Genomic DNA, 19,259 nt, shown 5'->3' with positions numbered 1-19,259 from the left:
ATGAACCCCCCCCCCCCCCCCCCTCCCTCCCACATTCATACCCTCTGCACTCCTCCACTGGAAGGACCCCCCCCACATTCATACCCTCTGCAATCCTCCACTGGAAGGACCCCCCCCCCCACACACACACATTAATACCCTCTGCACTCCTCCACTGGAAGGACCCCCCCCTCCCACATTCATACCCTCTGCACTCCTCCACTGGAAGGACCCCCCCCTCCCACATTAATACCCTCTGCACTCCTCCACTGGAAGGACCCCCCCTCCCACATTCATACCCTCTGCACTCCTCCACTGGAAGGACCCCCCCCTCCCACATTCATACCCTCTGCACTCCTCCACTGGAAGGACCCCCCCCTCCCACATTAATACCCTCTGCACTCCTCCACTGGAAGGACCCCCCCCCCCCCCCCACATTAATACCCTCTGCAATCCTCCACTGGAAGGACCCCCCCCCCCCCCCCCCCACATTCATACCCTCTGCACTCCTCCACTGGAAGGACCCCCCCCACATTAATACCCTCTGCACTCCTCCACTGGAAGGACCCCCCCCCCCCCACATTAATACCCTCTGCACTCCTCCACTGGAAGGACCCCCCCCTCCCACATTCATACCCTCTGCACTCCTCCACTGGAAGGACCCCCCCCCCACATTAATACCCTCTGCACTCCTCCACTGGAAGGACCCCCCCCTCCCACATTCATACCCTCTGCACTCCTCCACTGGAAGGACCCCCCCTCCCACATTCATACCCTCTGCACTCCTCCACTGGAAGGACCCCCCCCTCCCACATTAATACCCTCTGCACTCCTCCACTGGAAGGACCCCCCCCTCCCACATTAATACCCTCTGCACTCCTCCACTGGAAGGACCCCCCCCTCCCACATTCATACCCTCTGCACTCCTCCACTGGAAGGACCCCCCCTCCCACATTCATACCCTCTGCACTCCTCCACTGGAAGGACCCCCCCTCCCACATTCATACCCTCTGCACTCCTCCACTGGAAGGACCCCCCCTCCCACATTCATACCCTCTGCACTCCTCCACTGGAAGGACCCCCCCTCCCACATTCATACCCTCTGCACTCCTCCACTGGAAGGACCCCCCCTCCCACATTCATACCCTCTGCACTCCTCCACTGGAAGGACCCCCCCCCCCCTCCCACATTCATACCCTCTGCACTCCTCCACTGGAAGGACCCCCCCCCCCCCTCCCACATTCATACCCTCTGCACTCCTCCACTGGAAGGACCCCCCCCCCCCACATTCATACCCTCTGCACTCCTCCACTGGAAGGTAATACAGATTACTGCAAATCCTCTGTTGATCCTCCTGCAAATCCTCCTCTCTCTTTCTTGTAAATTGTTTCTATGAAGTTGCTGTTCAATTGCTCTGCCATTATTATTATTGTATGAGGTATTCTTGGTGGGGTTACCCCTGTGCTGTGATGTGGGTTTTATAGTGTCTGTATTCTCTTTTCTCTCCACTGGCTATCTGGTCAACAGGCTACACTCTAGGCAGTCTCTTCTACTGATGTGTGTGGGTTTGGTAGTGGTACTCTCTCTATTCTACTCTTTTCCTTTCGGCATGGTTACTACCTGCCTGGCGCCCGAACAAAATCTTTATCTTCCCCCTCTCTAATAAGTACCGCTACACGCTCACCAACAAAGAATTCACCAAAACGGGACAAAACCCCCAAAATATACTTTGTGTACAACTCCAAACTCCAAACAATGCAGGGCAGATTTAGGACTCATACCCACTAGTTATCTACATCCAGGAAAAACCTGTTCAATTCAACAGCTTCCTAAAAGGAAGCGATGCTCACACATTCCACCACAAAGCCCTCACCTACAGAGAGACAAACCTGGAGAAGAGTCCCCTCAGAGCCCTCTTTATGGAGGAGAGATGGACAGGGGTAGGAGTGAGTGAGTCTCTATGGAGGAGAGATGGACAGGGGTAGGAGTGAGTGAGACTCTATGGAGGAGAGATGGACAGGGGTAGGAGTGAGGGAGACTCTATGGAGGAGAGATGGACAGGGGTAGGAGTGAGTGAGACTATGGAGGAGAGATGGACAGGGGTAGGAGTGAGTGAGACTCTATGGAGGAGAGATGGACAGGGATAGGAGTGAGTGAGTCTCTATGGAGGAGAGATGGACAGGGGTAGGAGTGAGGGAGACTCTATGGAGGAGAGATGGACAGGGGTAGGAGTGAGTGAGACTCTATGGAGGAGAGATGGACAGGGGTAGGAGTGAGTGAGACTCTATGGAGGAGAGATGGACAGGGGTAGGAGTGAGGGAGACTCTATGGAGGAGAGATGGACAGGGGTAGGAGTGAGTGAGACTCTATGGAGGAGAGATGGACGGGAAGGAGAAGATGATCCAGCTGACAGTCAGTCATTCTGTCCGTTCCATTATTCATTGATCCAGCTGACAGTCAGTCATTCTGTCCGTTCCATTATTCATTGATCCAGCTGACAGTCAGTCATTCTGTCCGTTCCATTATTCATTGATCCAGCTGACAGTCAGTCATTCTGTCCGTTCCATTATTCATTGATCCAGCTGACAGTCAGTCATTCTGTCCGTTCCATTATTCATTGATCCAGCTGACAGTCAGTCATTCTGTCCGGTCCATTATTCATTGTGTTCCAGTATAGTACTGTTGTAGCATAATGACATTGATTTCGTGTGACAGACCACACCTCACTAATTCATCAATCTGGGGAGAATCTCAATTGCAAACAGAGTCCTCTGTCTTTAAGGATGTCTTTAAGGATGTGCTTAAAGTGTGGTTTAAACCCAGGATGGTGCGGGCGGTTTAAACCCAGGATGGTGCGGGCGGTTTAAACCCAGGATGGTGCGGGCGGTTTAAACCCAGGATGGTGCGGGCGGTTTAAACCCAGGATGGTGCGGGCGGTTTAAACCCAGGATGGTGCGGGCGGTTTAAACCCAGGATGGTGCGGGCGGTTTAAACCCAGGATGGTGCGGGCATTTCATCTGGCCTTGGGGTCTCCTACTGAATGTGTTAATAGCCACGTCTTCTAGCATTGCATGACAACGTCACGAGTTAAATAGAATATAATTTATTTGTGTAAAATCATACATCAAGATTAACATTGTATTCTCAGAGGACTTAAAAGTATTCATTAAAACACTTGTTTACAAATTCTGGCCAAACCCCCCCCCCCCCCTAAAAAAAAAATACCCAGCAGCATCTGCATCCAGTAACATGTTAAATACATCTTATTTTTCCAAATCAACTCTATCTGCTGATTTAATGAACAGATGAATCAATGCTGATTGATGTCAGAGTGTATTTGAGAGCTTTCTGGAAACTGGGTGGTTATTGGTGGTTATTAATCTGTGTCACGTCACTCTAGAAATACATTTTAAATGGCCACTGAAGTCTATGTATCCCAAATGACAGCCTATTCCCTACATAGTGCCTATTGACCAGAGCCCTTTGGCCTATTTTAGGGAATAGGGTGCCGTTTTGGGACCTAGGTCCTACTGTACATATACACTATGCTCTGCTCGGCAGACGGACTCATTTGTAAATGCTTATGTAATGTAGTCGGAACTAGATCTCTCGCTCTGTCTCGATCTATTTGTAATTTTATAAACATTAACAGTGAATTTTTTTCTCCCTCCTTTTCTCCTGTCTCTCTCTCTCCATACCTCTCTCTCTCTCCATACCTCTCTCTCTCTCTCTCTCCATACCGCTCTCTCTCTCCATACCGCTCTCTCTCTCCATACCGCTCTCTCTCTCCATACCGCTCTCTCTCTCCATACCGCTCTCTCTCTCCATACCGCTCTCTCTCTCCATACCGCTCTCTCTCTCCATACCGCTCTCTCTCTCCATACCGCTCTCTCTCTCCATACCGCTCTCTCTCTCCATACCGCTCTCTCTCTCCATACCGCTCTCTCTCTCCATACCGCTCTCTCTCTCCATACTGCTCTCTCTCTCCATACCGCTCTCTCTCTCCATACCGCTCTCTCTCTCCATACCGCTCTCTCTCTCCATACCGCTCTCTCTCTCTCTCCATACCTCTCTCTCTCTCTCTCCATACCGCTCTCTCTCTCCATACCGCTCTCTCTCTCCATACCCTCTCTCTCTCTCCATACCGCTCTCTCTCTCCATACCGCTCTCTCTCTCATACCGCTCTCTCTCTCCATACCGCTCTCTCTCTCCATACCTCTCTCTCTCTCCATACCGCTCTCTCTCTCCATACCTCTCTCTCTCTCCATACCGCTCTCTCTCTCCATACCGCTCTCTCTCTCCATACCTCTCTCTCCATACCGCTCTCTCTCTCCATACCTCTCTCTCCATACCGCTCTCTCTCTCCATACCGCTCTCTCTCTCCATACCGCTCTCTCTCTCCATACCGCTCTCTCTCTCCATACCGCTCTCTCTCTCCATACCGCTCTCTCTCTCCATACCGCTCTCTCTCTCCATACCTCTCTCTCTCTCCATACTCTCTCTCTCTCTCCATACCTCTCTCTCTCACACAGACCTGGGCCTGGATCAGTTCCAGGTGAAGCGATATGATGGAAAGGTAAGCAGTGATGAGAGTGTGTGTGGGTGGGTGGGTGGGTGTGTGGGCGGGCAGCAGGCCATGGCCAAAGGGAAGGATGGCAGCCCGGGTGGGCGATGAGAAAGGGGTTACCTACCTACCTCTTGTTGAAGTCCCAGCTCTTACATATCTTTCATTACCTGGGGGTGTGTCCCAAATGACACCCTATGCCATATCACGACCCATAGGGCTCTTGACAAAACCTAGTGTGATCTATTAGGGAACAGGTTTCCATTTGGGATGCACCGCCTGGTTTCATAAAACTCTCATTCCACCTCTCTTTTCAGACTGTGGGAGTGGAGCGTGAGAGAGTAATCCTAAGTGGATAACCATGGAACTGCGTTAATCTTAATTGCAATGGGGATGGGGGGGGGTTATCGAGGTGGAATATATTTCATCATGAGATTCAACAGTTGTTTTATAACCTATCACTCTCTAGTGCGATGTTTCTTCATCCTGGTCCCGGGGACCTAAAGGGATGCACATTTTGGTTTCGCCTCATACACCTGATTTCAAATCAAAAGCTTTGAGTTGATTGGTGTTATAAGGTGTGTAGTGCTAGAGGTCCCCAGGACCAGGATGAGGGAACACTGGAGTACAGGACGAGAAGGAAGTGAAGATCACAGCTCGGATAACAACATCATTTGCAAAATAAAAGCTCTTTGAAGCTACTTTTTTTAAATGCAGGACTACTTTATTTTTCTTAAATACCACAGTCTTATCAGGTTTACAAGAAGGTTAATAAGCAGGTTATAAAGCTAAGGTTATAATGGTGTATTAACAGCAGCATAAAATGTGGTCTAATTGCGAAGATGCTGCTGCTTGTGAGGTAAGAGACACTTCAGATCCTGAACTAATATGATGAAGAGAAGCCAGAATTCGCAGATTAACGCTGTTACAGCCAAAATCCACAATCCCAGACCCATCCACTACTAACCTAATGTTCATCTCCAAAGACACGCCTACCACCACTCTCTTAAAAGTCTTTGACATTCACCCTTTTGCTGCATCAGTAGGCCTTATGACGGAGTGGTGTTCTATCCAGCTGGCCATCTGGCAGGCTTTAAGGAGGAAGGAACGAGGGACATGTGGATAGCAGGCTTTAAGGAGGAAGGGACGAGGGACATGTGGATAGCAGGCTTTAAGGAGGAAGGGACGAGGGACATGTGGATAGCAGGCTTTAAGGAGGAAGGAACGAGGGACATGTGGATAGCAGGCTTTAAGGAGGAAGGGACGAGGGACATGTGGATAGCAGGCTTTAAGGAGGAAGGGACGAGGGACATGTGGATAGCAGGCTTTAAGGAGGAAGGGACGAGGGACATGTGGATAGCAGGCTTTAAGGAGGAAGGGACGAGGGACATGTGGATAGCAGGCTTTAAGGAGGAAGGGACGAGGGACATGTGGATAGCAGGCTTTAAGGAGGAAGGAACGAGGGACATGTGGATAGCAGGCTTTAAGGAGGAAGGGACGAGGGACATGTGGATAGCAGGCTTTAAGGAGGAAGGGACGAGGGACATGTGGATAGCAGGCTTTAAGGAGGAAGGACGAGGGACATGTGGATAGCAGGCTTTAAGGAGGAAGGGACGAGGGACATGTGGATAGCAGGCTTTAAGCAGGAAGGGACGAGGGACATGTGGATAGCAGGCTTTAAGGAGGAAGGAACGAGGGACATGTGGATAGCAGGCTTTAAGGAGGAAGGGACGAGGGACATGTGGATAGCAGGCTTTAAGGAGGAAGGGACGAGGGACATGTGGATAGCAGGCTTTAAGGAGGAAGGACGAGGGACATGTGGATAGCAGGCTTTAAGGAGGAAGGGACGAGGGACATGTGGATAGCAGGCTTTAAGCAGGAAGGGACGAGGGACATGTGGATAGCAGGCTTTAAGGAGGAAGGAACGAGGGACATGTGGATAGCAGGCTTTAAGGAGGAAGGGACGAGGGACATGTGGATAGCAGGCTTTAAGGAGGAAGGAACGAGGGACATGTGGATAGCAGGCTTTAAGGAGGAAGGGACGAGGGACATGTGGATAGCAGGCTTTAAGGAGGAAGGGACGAGGGACATGTGGATAGCAGGCTTTAAGGAGGAAGGAACGAGGGACATGTGGATAGCAGGCTTTAAGGAGGAAGGAACGAGGGACATGTGGATAGCAGGCTTTAAGGAGGAAGGGACGAGGGACATGTGGATAGCAGGCTTTAAGGAGGAAGGGACGAGGGACATGTGGATAGCTGGCTTTAAGGAGGAACGGGGGACATGTGGATAGCAGGCTTTAAGGAGGAAGGAACGAGGGACATGTGGATAGCAGGCTTTAAGGAGGAAGGACGAGGGACATGTGGATAGCAGGCTTTAAGGAGGAAGGGACGAGGGACATGTGGATAGCAGGCTTTAAGCAGGAAGGGACGAGGGACATGTGGATAGCAGGCTTTAAGCAGGAAGGGACGAGGGACATGTGGATAGCAGGCTTTAAGGAGGAAGGAACGAGGGACATGTGGATAGCAGGCTTTAAGGAGGAAGGGACGAGGGACATGTGGATAGCAGGCTTTAAGGAGGAAGGGACGAGGGACATGTGGATAGCAGGCTTTAAGGAGGAAGGAACGAGGGACATGTGGATAGCAGGCTTTAAGGAGGAAGGAACGAGGGACATGTGGATAGCAGGCTTTAAGGAGGAAGGAACGAGGGACATGTGGATAGCAGGCTTTAAGGAGGAAGGAACGAGGGACATGTGGATAGCAGGCTTTAAGGAGGAAGGAACGAAGGACATGTGGATAGCAGGCTTTAAGGAGGAAGGGACGAGGGACATGTGGATAGCAGGCTTTAAGGAGCAAGGAACGAGGGACATGTGGATAGCAGGCTTTAAGCAGGAAGGGACGAGGGACATGTGGATAGCAGGCTTTAAGGAGGAAGGAACGAGGGACATGTGGATAGCAGGCTTTAAGGAGGAAGGGACGAGGGACATGTGGATAGCAGGCTTTAAGGAGGAAGGGACGAGGGACATGTGGATAGCAGGCTTTAAGGAGGAAGGAACGAGGGACATGTGGATAGCAGGCTTTAAGGAGGAAGGAACGAGGGACATGTGGATAGCAGGCTTTAAGGAGGAAGGAACGAGGGACATGTGGATAGCAGGCTTTAAGGAGGAAGGAACGAGGGACATGTGGATAGCAGGCTTTAAGGAGGAAGGAACGAGGGACATGTGGATAGCAGGCTTTAAGGAGGAAGGGACGAGGGACATGTGGATAGCAGGCTTTAAGGAGGAAGGGACGAGGGACATGTGGATAGCAGGCTTTAAGGAGGAAGGGACGAGGGACATGTGGATAGCAGGCTTTAAGGAGCAAGGAACGAGGGACATGTGGATAGCAGGCTTTAAGGAGGAAGGAACGAGGGACATGTGGATAGCAGGCTTTAAGGAGGAAGGGACGAGGGACATGTGGATAGCAGGCTTTAAGGAGGAAGGAACGAGGGACATGTGGATAGCAGGCTTTAAGGAGGAAGGGACGAGGGACATGTGGATAGCAGGCTTTAAGGAGGAAGGAACGAGGGACATGTGGATAGCAGGCTTTAAGGAGGAAGGAACGAGGGACATGTGGATAGCAGGCTTTAAGGAGGAAGGAACGAGGGACATGTGGATAGCAGGCTTTAAGGAGGAAGGAACGAGGGACATGTGGATAGCAGGCTTTAAGGAGGAAGGAACGAGGGACATGTGGATAGCAAGCTTTAAGGAGGAAGGGACGAGGGACATGTGGATAGCAGGCTTTAAGGAGCAAGGAACGAGGGACATGTGGATAGCAGGCTTTGAGGAAGGGACGAGGGACATGTGGATAGCAGGCTTTAAGGAGCAAGGAACGAGGGACATGTGGATAGCAGGCTTTAAGGAGGAAGGAACGAGGGACATGTGGAAAGCAGGCTTTAAGGAGGAAGGAACGAGGGACATGTGGATAGCAGGCTTTAAGGAGGAAGGAACGAGGGACATGTGGATAGCAGGCTTTAAGGAGGAAGGGACGAGGGACATGTGGATAGCAGGCTTTAAGGAGGAAGGGACGAGGGACATGTGGATAGCAGGCTTTAAGGAGGAAGGAACGAGGGACATGTGGATAGCAGGCTTTAAGGAGGAAGGAACGAGGGACATGTGGATAGCAGGCTTTAAGGAGGAAGGAACGAGGGACATGTGGATAGCAGGCTTTAAGGAGGAAGGGACGAGGGACATGTGGATAGCAGGCTTTAAGGAGGAAGGAACGAGGGACATGTGGATAGCAGGCTTTAAGGAGGAAGGAACGAGGGACATGTGGATAGCAGGCTTTAAGGAGGAATGTACGAGGGACATGTGGATAGCAGGCTTTAAGGAGCAAGGAACGAGGGACATGTGGATAGCAGGCTTTAAGGAGCAAGGAACGAGGGACATGTGGATAGCAGGCTTTAAGGAGGAAGGGACGAGGGACATGTGGATAGCAGGCTTTAAGGAGGAAGGGACGAGGGACATGTGGATAGCAGGCTTTAAGGAGGAAGGGACATGTGGATAGCAGGCTTTAAGGAGGAAGGGACATGTGGATAGCAGGCTTTAAGGAGGAAGGGACGAGGGACATGTGGATAGCAGGCTTTAAGGAGGAAGGGACGAGGGACATGTGGATAGCAGGCTTTAAGGAGCAAGGAACGAGGGACATGTGGATAGCAGGCTTTGAGGAAGGGACGAGGGACATGTGGATAGCAGGCTTTAAGGAGCAAGGAACGAGGGACATGTGGATAGCAGGCTTTAAGGAGGAAGGAACGAGGGACATGTGGATAGCAGGCTTTAAGGAGGAAGGGACGAGGGACATGTGGATAGCAGGCTTTAAGGAGGAAGGAACGAGGGACATGTGGATAGCAGGCTTTAAGGAGGAAGGGACGAGGGACATGTGGATAGCAGGCTTTAAGGAGGAAGGGACGAGGGACATGTGGATAGCAGGCTTTAAGGAGGAAGGAACGAGGGACATGTGGATAGCAGGCTTTAAGGAGGAAGGGACGAGGGACATGTGGATAGCAGGCTTTAAGGAGGAAGGGACGAGGGACATGTGGATAGCAGGCTTTAAGGAGGAAGGGACGAGGGACATGTGGATAGCAGGCTTTAAGGAGGAAGGGACGAGGGACATGTGGATAGCAGGCTTTAAGGAGGAAGGGACGAGGGACATGTGGATAGCAGGCTTTAAGGAGGAAGGGACGAGGGACATGTGGATAGCAGGCTTTAAGGAGGAAGGGACGAGGGACATGTGGATAGCAGGCTTTAAGGAGGAAGGAACGAGGGACATGTGGATAGCAGGCTTTAAGGAGGAAGGGACGAGGGACATGTGGATAGCAGGCTTTAAGGAGGAAGGACGAAGGACATGTGGATAGCTGGCTTTAAGGAGGAAGGGACGAGGGACATGTGGATAGCAGGCTTTAAGCAGGAAGGGACGAGGGACATGTGGATAGCAGGCTTTAAGCAGGAAGGGACGAGGGACATGTGGATAGCAAGCTTTAAGGAGGAAGGGACGAGGGACATGTGGATAGCAGGCTTTAAGGAGCAAGGAACGAGGGACATGTGGATAGCAGGCTTTGAGGAAGGGACGAGGGACATGTGGATAGCAGGCTTTAAGGAGCAAGGAACGAGGGACATGTGGATAGCAGGCTTTAAGGAGGAAGGAACGAGGGACATGTGGAAAGCAGGCTTTAAGGAGGAAGGAACGAGGGACATGTGGATAGCAGGCTTTAAGGAGGAAGGAACGAGGGACATGTGGATAGCAGGCTTTAAGGAGGAAGGGACGAGGGACATGTGGATAGCAGGCTTTAAGGAGGAAGGGACGAGGGACATGTGGATAGCAGGCTTTAAGGAGGAAGGAACGAGGGACATGTGGATAGCAGGCTTTAAGGAGGAAGGAACGAGGGACATGTGGATAGCAGGCTTTAAGGAGGAAGGAACGAGGGACATGTGGATAGCAGGCTTTAAGGAGGAAGGGACGAGGGACATGTGGATAGCAGGCTTTAAGGAGGAAGGAACGAGGGACATGTGGATAGCAGGCTTTAAGGAGGAAGGAACGAGGGACATGTGGATAGCAGGCTTTAAGGAGGAATGTACGAGGGACATGTGGATAGCAGGCTTTAAGGAGCAAGGAACGAGGGACATGTGGATAGCAGGCTTTAAGGAGCAAGGAACGAGGGACATGTGGATAGCAGGCTTTAAGGAGGAAGGGACGAGGGACATGTGGATAGCAGGCTTTAAGGAGGAAGGGACGAGGGACATGTGGATAGCAGGCTTTAAGGAGGAAGGGACATGTGGATAGCAGGCTTTAAGGAGGAAGGGACATGTGGATAGCAGGCTTTAAGGAGGAAGGGACGAGGGACATGTGGATAGCAGGCTTTAAGGAGGAAGGGACGAGGGACATGTGGATAGCAGGCTTTAAGGAGGAAGGGACGAGGGACATGTGGATAGCAGGCTTTAAGGAGGAAGGGACGAGGGACATGTGGATAGCAGGCTTTAAGGAGCAAGGAACGAGGGACATGTGGATAGCAGGCTTTAAGGAGGAAGGAACGAGGGACATGTGGATAGCAGGCTTTAAGGAGGAAGGGACGAGGGACATGTGGATAGCAGGCTTTAAGGAGGAAGGAACGAGGGACATGTGGATAGCAGGCTTTAAGGAGGAAGGGACGAGGGACATGTGGATAGCAGGCTTTAAGGAGGAAGGGACGAGGGACATGTGGATAGCAGGCTTTAAGGAGGAAGGAACGAGGGACATGTGGATAGCAGGCTTTAAGGAGGAAGGGACGAGGGACATGTGGATAGCAGGCTTTAAGGAGGAAGGGACGAGGGACATGTGGATAGCAGGCTTTAAGGAGGAAGGGACGAGGGACATGTGGATAGCAGGCTTTAAGGAGGAAGGGACGAGGGACATGTGGATAGCAGGCTTTAAGGAGGAAGGGACGAGGGACATGTGGATAGCAGGCTTTAAGGAGGAAGGGACGAGGGACATGTGGATAGCAGGCTTTAAGGAGGAAGGGACGAGGGACATGTGGATAGCAGGCTTTAAGGAGGAAGGAACGAGGGACATGTGGATAGCAGGCTTTAAGGAGGAAGGGACGAGGGACATGTGGATAGCAGGCTTTAAGGAGGAAGGGACGAGGGACATGTGGATAGCTGGCTTTAAGGAGGAACGGGGGACATGTGGATAGCAGGCTTTAAGGAGGAAGGAACGAGGGACATGTGGATAGCAGGCTTTAAGGAGGAAGGACGAAGGACATGTGGATAGCAGGCTTTAAGGAGGAAGGGACGAGGGACATGTGGATAGCAGGCTTTAAGCAGGAAGGGACGAGGGACATGTGGATAGCAGGCTTTAAGCAGGAAGGGACGAGGGACATGTGGATAGCAGGCTTTAAGGAGGAAGGAACGAGGGACATGTGGATAGCAGGCTTTAAGGAGGAAGGACGAGGGACATGTGGATAGCAGGCTTTAAGGAGGAAGGGACGAGGGACATGTGGATAGCAGGCTTTAAGCAGGAAGGGACGAGGGACATGTGGATAGCAGGCTTTAAGCAGGAAGGGACGAGGGACATGTGGATAGCAGGCTTTAAGGAGGAAGGAACGAGGGACATGTGGATAGCAGGCTTTAAGGAGGAAGGGACGAGGGACATGTGGATAGCAGGCTTTAAGGAGGAAGGAACGAGGGACATGTGGATAGCAGGCTTTAAGGAGGAAGGGACGAGGGACATGTGGATAGCAGGCTTTAAGGAGGAAGGAACGAGGGACATGTGGATAGCAGGCTTTAAGGAGGAAGGAACGAGGGACATGTGGATAGCAGGCTTTAAGGAGGAAGGAACGAGGGACATGTGGATAGCAGGCTTTAAGGAGGAAGGGACGAGGGACATGTGGATAGCAGGCTTTAAGGAGGAAGGAACGAGGGACATGTGGATAGCAGGCTTTAAGGAGGAAGGAACGAGGGACATGTGGATAGCAGGCTTTAAGGAGGAAGGGACGAGGGACATGTGGATAGCAGGCTTTAAGGAGCAAGGAACGAGGGACATGTGGATAGCAGGCTTTGAGGAAGGGACGAGGGACATGTGGATAGCAGGCTTTAAGGAGGAAGGAACGAGGGACATGTGGATAGCAGGCTTTAAGGAGGAAGGAACGAGGGACATGTGGATAGCAGGCTTTAAGGAGGAAGGGACGAGGGACATGTGGATAGCAGGCTTTAAGGAGGAAGGAACGAGGGACATGTGGATAGCAGGCTTTAAGGAGGAAGGAACGAGGGACATGTGGATAGCAGGCTTTAAGGAGGAAGGGACGAGGGACATGTGGATAGCAGGCTTTAAGGAGCAAGGAACGAGGGACATGTGGATAGCAGGCTTTGAGGAAGGGACGAGGGACATGTGGATAGCAGGCTTTAAGGAGCAAGGAACGAGGGACATGTGGATAGCAGGCTTTAAGGAGGAAGGAACGAGGGACATGTGGATAGCAGGCTTTAAGGAGGAAGGAACGAGGGACATGTGGATAGCAGGCTTTAAGGAGGAAGGGACGAGGGACATGTGGATAGCAGGCTTTAAGGAGGAAGGAACGAGGGACATGTGGATAGCAGGCTTTAAGGAGGAAGGGACGAGGGACATGTGGATAGCAGGCTTTAAGGAGGAAGGGACGAGGGACATGTGGATAGCAGGCTTTAAGGAGGAAGGAACGAGGGACATGTGGATAGCAGGCTTTAAGGAGGAAGGAACGAGGGACATGTGGATAGCAGGCTTTAAGGAGGAAGGAACGAGGGACATGTGGATAGCAGGCTTTAAGGAGGAAGGGACGAGGGACATGTGGATAGCAGGCTTTAAGGAGGAAGGAACGAGGGACATGTGGATAGCAGGCTTTAAGGAGCAAGGAACGAGGGACATGTGGATAGCAGGCTTTGAGGAAGGGACGAGGGACATGTGGATAGCAGGCTTTAAGGAGCAAGGAACGAGGGACATGTGGATAGCAGGCTTTAAGGAGGAAGGAACGAGGGACATGTGGATAGCAGGCTTTAAGGAGGAAGGGACGAGGGACATGTGGATAGCAGGCTTTAAGGAGGAAGGAACGAGGGACATGTGGATAGCAGGCTTTAAGGAGCAAGGAACGAGGGACATGTGGATAGCAGGCTTTGAGGAAGGGACGAGGGACATGTGGATAGCAGGCTTTAAGGAGCAAGGAACGAGGGACATGTGGATAGCAGGCTTTAAGGAGGAAGGAACGAGGGACATGTGGATAGCAGGCTTTAAGGAGGAAGGGACGAGGGACATGTGGATAGCAGGCTTTAAGGAGGAAGGAACGAGGGACATGTGGATAGCAGGCTTTAAGGAGGAAGGGACGAGGGACATGTGGATAGCAGGCTTTAAGGAGGAAGGGACGAGGGACATGTGGATAGCAGGCTTTAAGGAGGAAGGAACGAGGGACATGTGGATAGCAGGCTTTAAGGAGGAAGGGACGAGGGACATGTGGATAGCAGGCTTTAAGGAGGAAGGGACGAGGGACATGTGGATAGCAGGCTTTAAGGAGGAAGGGACGAGGGACATGTGGATAGCAGGCTTTAAGGAGGAAGGGACGAGGGACATGTGGATAGCAGGCTTTAAGGAGGAAGGGACGAGGGACATGTGGATAGCAGGCTTTAAGGAGGAAGGGACGAGGGACATGTGGATAGCAGGCTTTAAGGAGGAAGGGACGAGGGACATGTGGATAGCAGGCTTTAAGGAGGAAGGAACGAGGGACATGTGGATAGCAGGCTTTAAGGAGGAAGGGACGAGGGACATGTGGATAGCAGGCTTTAAGGAGGAAGGGACGAGGGACATGTGGATAGCTGGCTTTAAGGAGGAACGGGGGACATGTGGATAGCAGGCTTTAAGGAGGAAGGAACGAGGGACATGTGGATAGCAGGCTTTAAGGAGGAAGGACGAGGGACATGTGGATAGCAGGCTTTAAGGAGGAAGGGACGAGGGACATGTGGATAGCAGGCTTTAAGCAGGAAGGGACGAGGGACATGTGGATAGCAGGCTTTAAGCAGGAAGGGACGAGGGACATGTGGATAGCAGGCTTTAAGGAGGAAGGAACGAGGGACATGTGGATAGCAGGCTTTAAGGAGGAAGGACGAGGGACATGTGGATAGCAGGCTTTAAGGAGGAAGGGACGAGGGACATGTGGATAGCAGGCTTTAAGCAGGAAGGGACGAGGGACATGTGGATAGCAGGCTTTAAGGAGGAAGGAACGAGGGACATGTGGATAGCAGGCTTTAAGGAGGAAGGGACGAGGGACATGTGGATAGCAGGCTTTAAGGAGGAAGGAACGAGGGACATGTGGATAGCAGGCTTTAAGGAGGAAGGGACGAGGGACATGTGGATAGCAGGCTTTAAGGAGGAAGGAACGAGGGACATGTGGATAGCAGGCTTTAAGGAGGAAGGAACGAGGGACATGTGGATAGCAGGCTTTAAGGAGGAAGGAACGAGGGACATGTGGATAGCAGGCTTTAAGGAGGAAGGGACGAGGGACATGTGGATAGCAGGCTTTAAGGAGGAAGGAACGAGGGACATGTGGATAGCAGGCTTTAAGGAGGAAGGAACGAGGGACATGTGGATAGCAGGCTTTAAGGAGGAAGGGACGAGGGACATGTGGATAGCAGGCTTTAAGGAGCAAGGAACGAGGGACATGTGGATAGCAGGCTTTGAGGAAGGGACGAGGGACATGTGGATAGCAGGCTTTAAGGAGGAAGGAACGAGGGACATGTGGATAGCAGGCTTTAAGGAGGAAGGAACGAGGGACATGTGGATAGCAGGCTTTAAGGAGGAAGGGACGAGGGACATGTGGATAGCAGGCTTTAAGGAGGAAGGAACGAGGGACATGTGGATAGCAGGCTTTAAGGAGGAAGGAACGAGGGACATGTGGATAGCAGGCTTTAAGGAGGAAGGGACGAGGGACATGTGGATAGCAGGCTTTAAGGAGCAAGGAACGAGGGACATGTGGATAGCAGGCTTTGAGGAAGGGACGAGGGACATGTGGATAGCAGGCTTTAAGGAGCAAGGAACGAGGGACATGTGGATAGCAGGCTTTAAGGAGGAAGGAACGAGGGACATGTGGATAGCAGGCTTTAAGGAGGAAGGAACGAGGGACATGTGGATAGCAGGCTTTAAGGAGGAAGGGACGAGGGACATGTGGATAGCAGGCTTTAAGGAGGAAGGAACGAGGGACATGTGGATAGCAGGCTTTAAGGAGGAAGGGACGAGGGACATGTGGATAGCAGGCTTTAAGGAGGAAGGGACGAGGGACATGTGGATAGCAGGCTTTAAGGAGGAAGGAACGAGGGACATGTGGATAGCAGGCTTTAAGGAGGAAGGAACGAGGGACATGTGGATAGCAGGCTTTAAGGAGGAAGGGACGAGGGACATGTGGATAGCAGGCTTTGAGGAAGGAACGAGGGACATGTGGATAGCAGGCTTTAAGGAGGAAGGGACGAGGGACATGTGGATAGCAGGCTTTAAGGAGGAATGTACGAGGGACATGTGGATAGCAGGCTTTAAGGAGCAAGGAACGAGGGACATGTGGATAGCAGGCTTTAAGGAGGAAGGGACGAGGGACATGTGGATAGCAGGCTTTCAGGAGGAAGGGACGAGGGACATGTGGATAGCAGGCTTTAAGGAGGAAGGGACGAGGGACATGTGGATAGCAGGCTTTAAGGAGGAAGGGACGAGGGACATGTGGATAGCAGGCTTTAAGGAGGAAGGGACGAGGGACATGTGGATAGCAGGCTTTAAGGAGCAAGGAACGAGGGACATGTGGATAGCAGGCTTTAAGGAGGAAGGGACGAGGGACATGTGGATAGCAGGCTTTAAGGAGGAAGGAACGAGGGACATGTGGATAGCAGGCTTTAAGGAGGAAGGGACGAGGGACATGTGGATAGCAGGCTTTAAGGAGGAAGGAACGAGGGACATGTGGATAGCAGGCTTTAAGGAGGAAGGGACGAGGGACATGTGGATAGCAGGCTTTAAGGAGGAAGGGACGAGGGACATGTGGATAGCAGGCTTTAAGGAGGAAGGAACGAGGGACATGTGGATAGCAGGCTTTAAGGAGGAAGGAACGAGGGACATGTGGATAGCAGGCTTTAAGGAGGAAGGAACGAGGGACATGTGGATAGCAGGCTTTAAGGAGGAAGGGACGAGGGACATGTGGATAGCAGGCTTTAAGGAGGAAGGAACGAGGGACATGTGGATAGCAGGCTTTAAGGAGGAAGGGACGAGGGACATGTGGATAGCAGGCTTTAAGGAGGAAGGAACGAGGGACATGTGGATAGCAGGCTTTAAGGAGGAAGGTACGAGGGACATGTGGATAGCAGGCTTTAAGGAGGAATGTACGAGGGACATGTGGATAGCAGGCTTTAAGGAGCAAGGAACGAGGGACATGTGGATAGCAGGCTTTAAGGGGGAAGGGACGAGGGACATGTGGATAGCAGGCTTTAAGGAGGAAGGGACGAGGGACATGTGGATAGCAGGCTTTAAGGAGGAAGGGACATGTGGATAGCAGGCTTTAAGGAGGAAGGGACGAGGGACATGTGGATAGCAGGCTTTAAGGAGGAAGGGACGAGGGACATGTGGATAGCAGGCTTTAAGGAGGAAGGGACGAGGGACATGTGGATAGCAGGCTTTAAGGAGGAAGGAACGAGGGACATGTGGATAGCAGGCTTTAAGGAGGAAGGGACGAGGGACATGTGGATAGCAGGCTTTAAGGAGGAAGGAACGAGGGACATGTGGATAGCAGGCTTTAAGGAGGAAGGGACGAGGGACATGTGGATAGCAGGCTTTAAGGAGGAAGGGACGAGGGACATGTGGATAGCTGGCTTTAAGGAGGAACGGGGGACATGTGGATAGCAGGCTTTAAGGAGGAAGGAACGAGGGACATGTGGATAGCAGGCTTTAAGGAGGAAGGACGAGGGACATGTGGATAGCAGGCTTTAAGGAGGAAGGGACGAGGGACATGTGGATAGCAGGCTTTAAGGAGGAAGGGACGAGGGACATGTGGATAGCAGGCTTTAAGGAGGAAGGGACGAGGGACATGTGGATAGCAGGCTTTAAGGAGGAAGGAACGAGGGACATGTGGATAGCAGGCTTTAAGGAGGAAGGGACGAGGGACATGTGGATAGCAGGCTTTAAGGAGGAAGGGACGAGGGACATGTGGATAGCAGGCTTTAAGGAGGAAGGAACGAGGGACATGTGGATAGCAGGCTTTAAGGAGGAAGGAACGAGGGACATGTGGATAGCAGGCTTTAAGGAGGAAGGAACGAGGGACATGTGGATAGCAGGCTTTAAGGAGGAAGGAACGAGGGACATGTGGATAGCAGGCTTTAAGGAGGAAGGGACGAGGGACATGTGGATAGCAGGCTTTAAGGAGGAAGGAACGAGGGACATGTGGATAGCAGGCTTTAAGGAGGAAGGGACGAGGGACATGTGGATAGCAGGCTTTAAGGAGGAAGGAACGAGGGACATGTGGATAGCAGGCTTTAAGGAGGAAGGGACGAGGGACATGTGGATAGCAGGCTTTAAGGAGCAAGGAACGAGGGACATGTGGATAGCAGGCTTTAAGGAGGAAGGAACGAGGGACATGTGGATAGCAGGCTTTAAGGAGGAAGGAACGAGGGACATGTGGATAGCAGGCTTTAAGGAGGAAGGGACGAGGGACATGTGGATAGCAGGCTTTAAGGAGGAAGGAACGAGGGACATGTGGATAGCAGGCTTTAAGGAGGAAGGGACGAGGGACATGTGGATAGCAGGCTTTAAGGAGGAAGGGACGAGGGACATGTGGATAGCAGGCTTTAAGGAGGAAGGAACGAGGGACATGTGGATAGCAGGCTTTAAGGAGGAAGGAACGAGGGACATGTGGATAGCAGGCTTTAAGGAGGAAGGAACGAGGGACATGTGGATAGCAGGCTTTAAGGAGGAAGGGACGAGGGACATGTGGATAGCAGGCTTTAAGGAGGAAGGAACGAGGGACATGTGGATAGCAGGCTTTAAGGAGGAAGGGACGAGGGACATGTGGATAGCAGGCTTTAAGGAGGAAGGAACGAGGGACATGTGGATAGCAGGCTTTAAGGAGGAAGGGACGAGGGACATGTGGATAGCAGGCTTTAAGGAGGAATGTACGAGGGACATGTGGATAGCAGGCTTTAAGGAGCAAGGAACGAGGGACATGTGGATAGCAGGCTTTAAGGAGGAAGGGACGAGGGACATGTGGATAGCAGGCTTTAAGGAGGAAGGGACGAGGGACATGTGGATAGCAGGCTTTAAGGAGGAAGGGACATGTGGATAGCAGGCTTTAAGGAGGAAGGGACGAGGGACATGTGGATAGCAGGCTTTAAGGAGGAAGGGACGAGGGACATGTGGATAGCAGGCTTTAAGGAGGAAGGAACGAGGGACATGTGGATAGCAGGCTTTAAGGAGGAAGGGACGAGGGACATGTGGATAGCAGGCTTTAAGGAGGAAGGAACGAGGGACATGTGGATAGCAGGCTTTAAGGAGGAAGGGACGAGGGACATGTGGATAGCAGGCTTTAAGGAGGAAGGGACGAGGGACATGTGGATAGCTGGCTTTAAGGAGGAACGGGGGACATGTGGATAGCAGGCTTTAAGGAGGAAGGAACGAGGGACATGTGGATAGCAGGCTTTAAGGAGGAAGGACGAGGGACATGTGGATAGCAG

At 51.9% G+C, this 19,259-nt stretch overlaps 1 protein-coding gene across 1 annotated transcript in view; it reads left to right on the top strand.

Annotated features, from left to right (window-relative positions):
- Positions 1 to 19,259, top strand: part of micu1 (mitochondrial calcium uptake 1) — a 152,007-nt gene that overhangs the window by 46,449 nt on the left and 86,299 nt on the right. Inside the window, exon 5 of the mRNA XM_071391369.1 lies at positions 4,512 to 4,555. Within this exon, the coding sequence (XP_071247470.1) occupies positions 4,512 to 4,555 (44 nt within the window). The remainder of the gene's footprint in view (positions 1 to 4,511; positions 4,556 to 19,259) is intronic.

The sequence above is a fragment of the Salvelinus alpinus genome, chromosome 3, assembly GCF_045679555.1.
Source record: "Salvelinus alpinus chromosome 3, SLU_Salpinus.1, whole genome shotgun sequence".
In the NCBI taxonomy this organism is placed as follows: Eukaryota; Metazoa; Chordata; class Actinopteri; order Salmoniformes; family Salmonidae; genus Salvelinus; species Salvelinus alpinus.
This window is presented reverse-complemented; position numbering and strand designations above follow the sequence as displayed.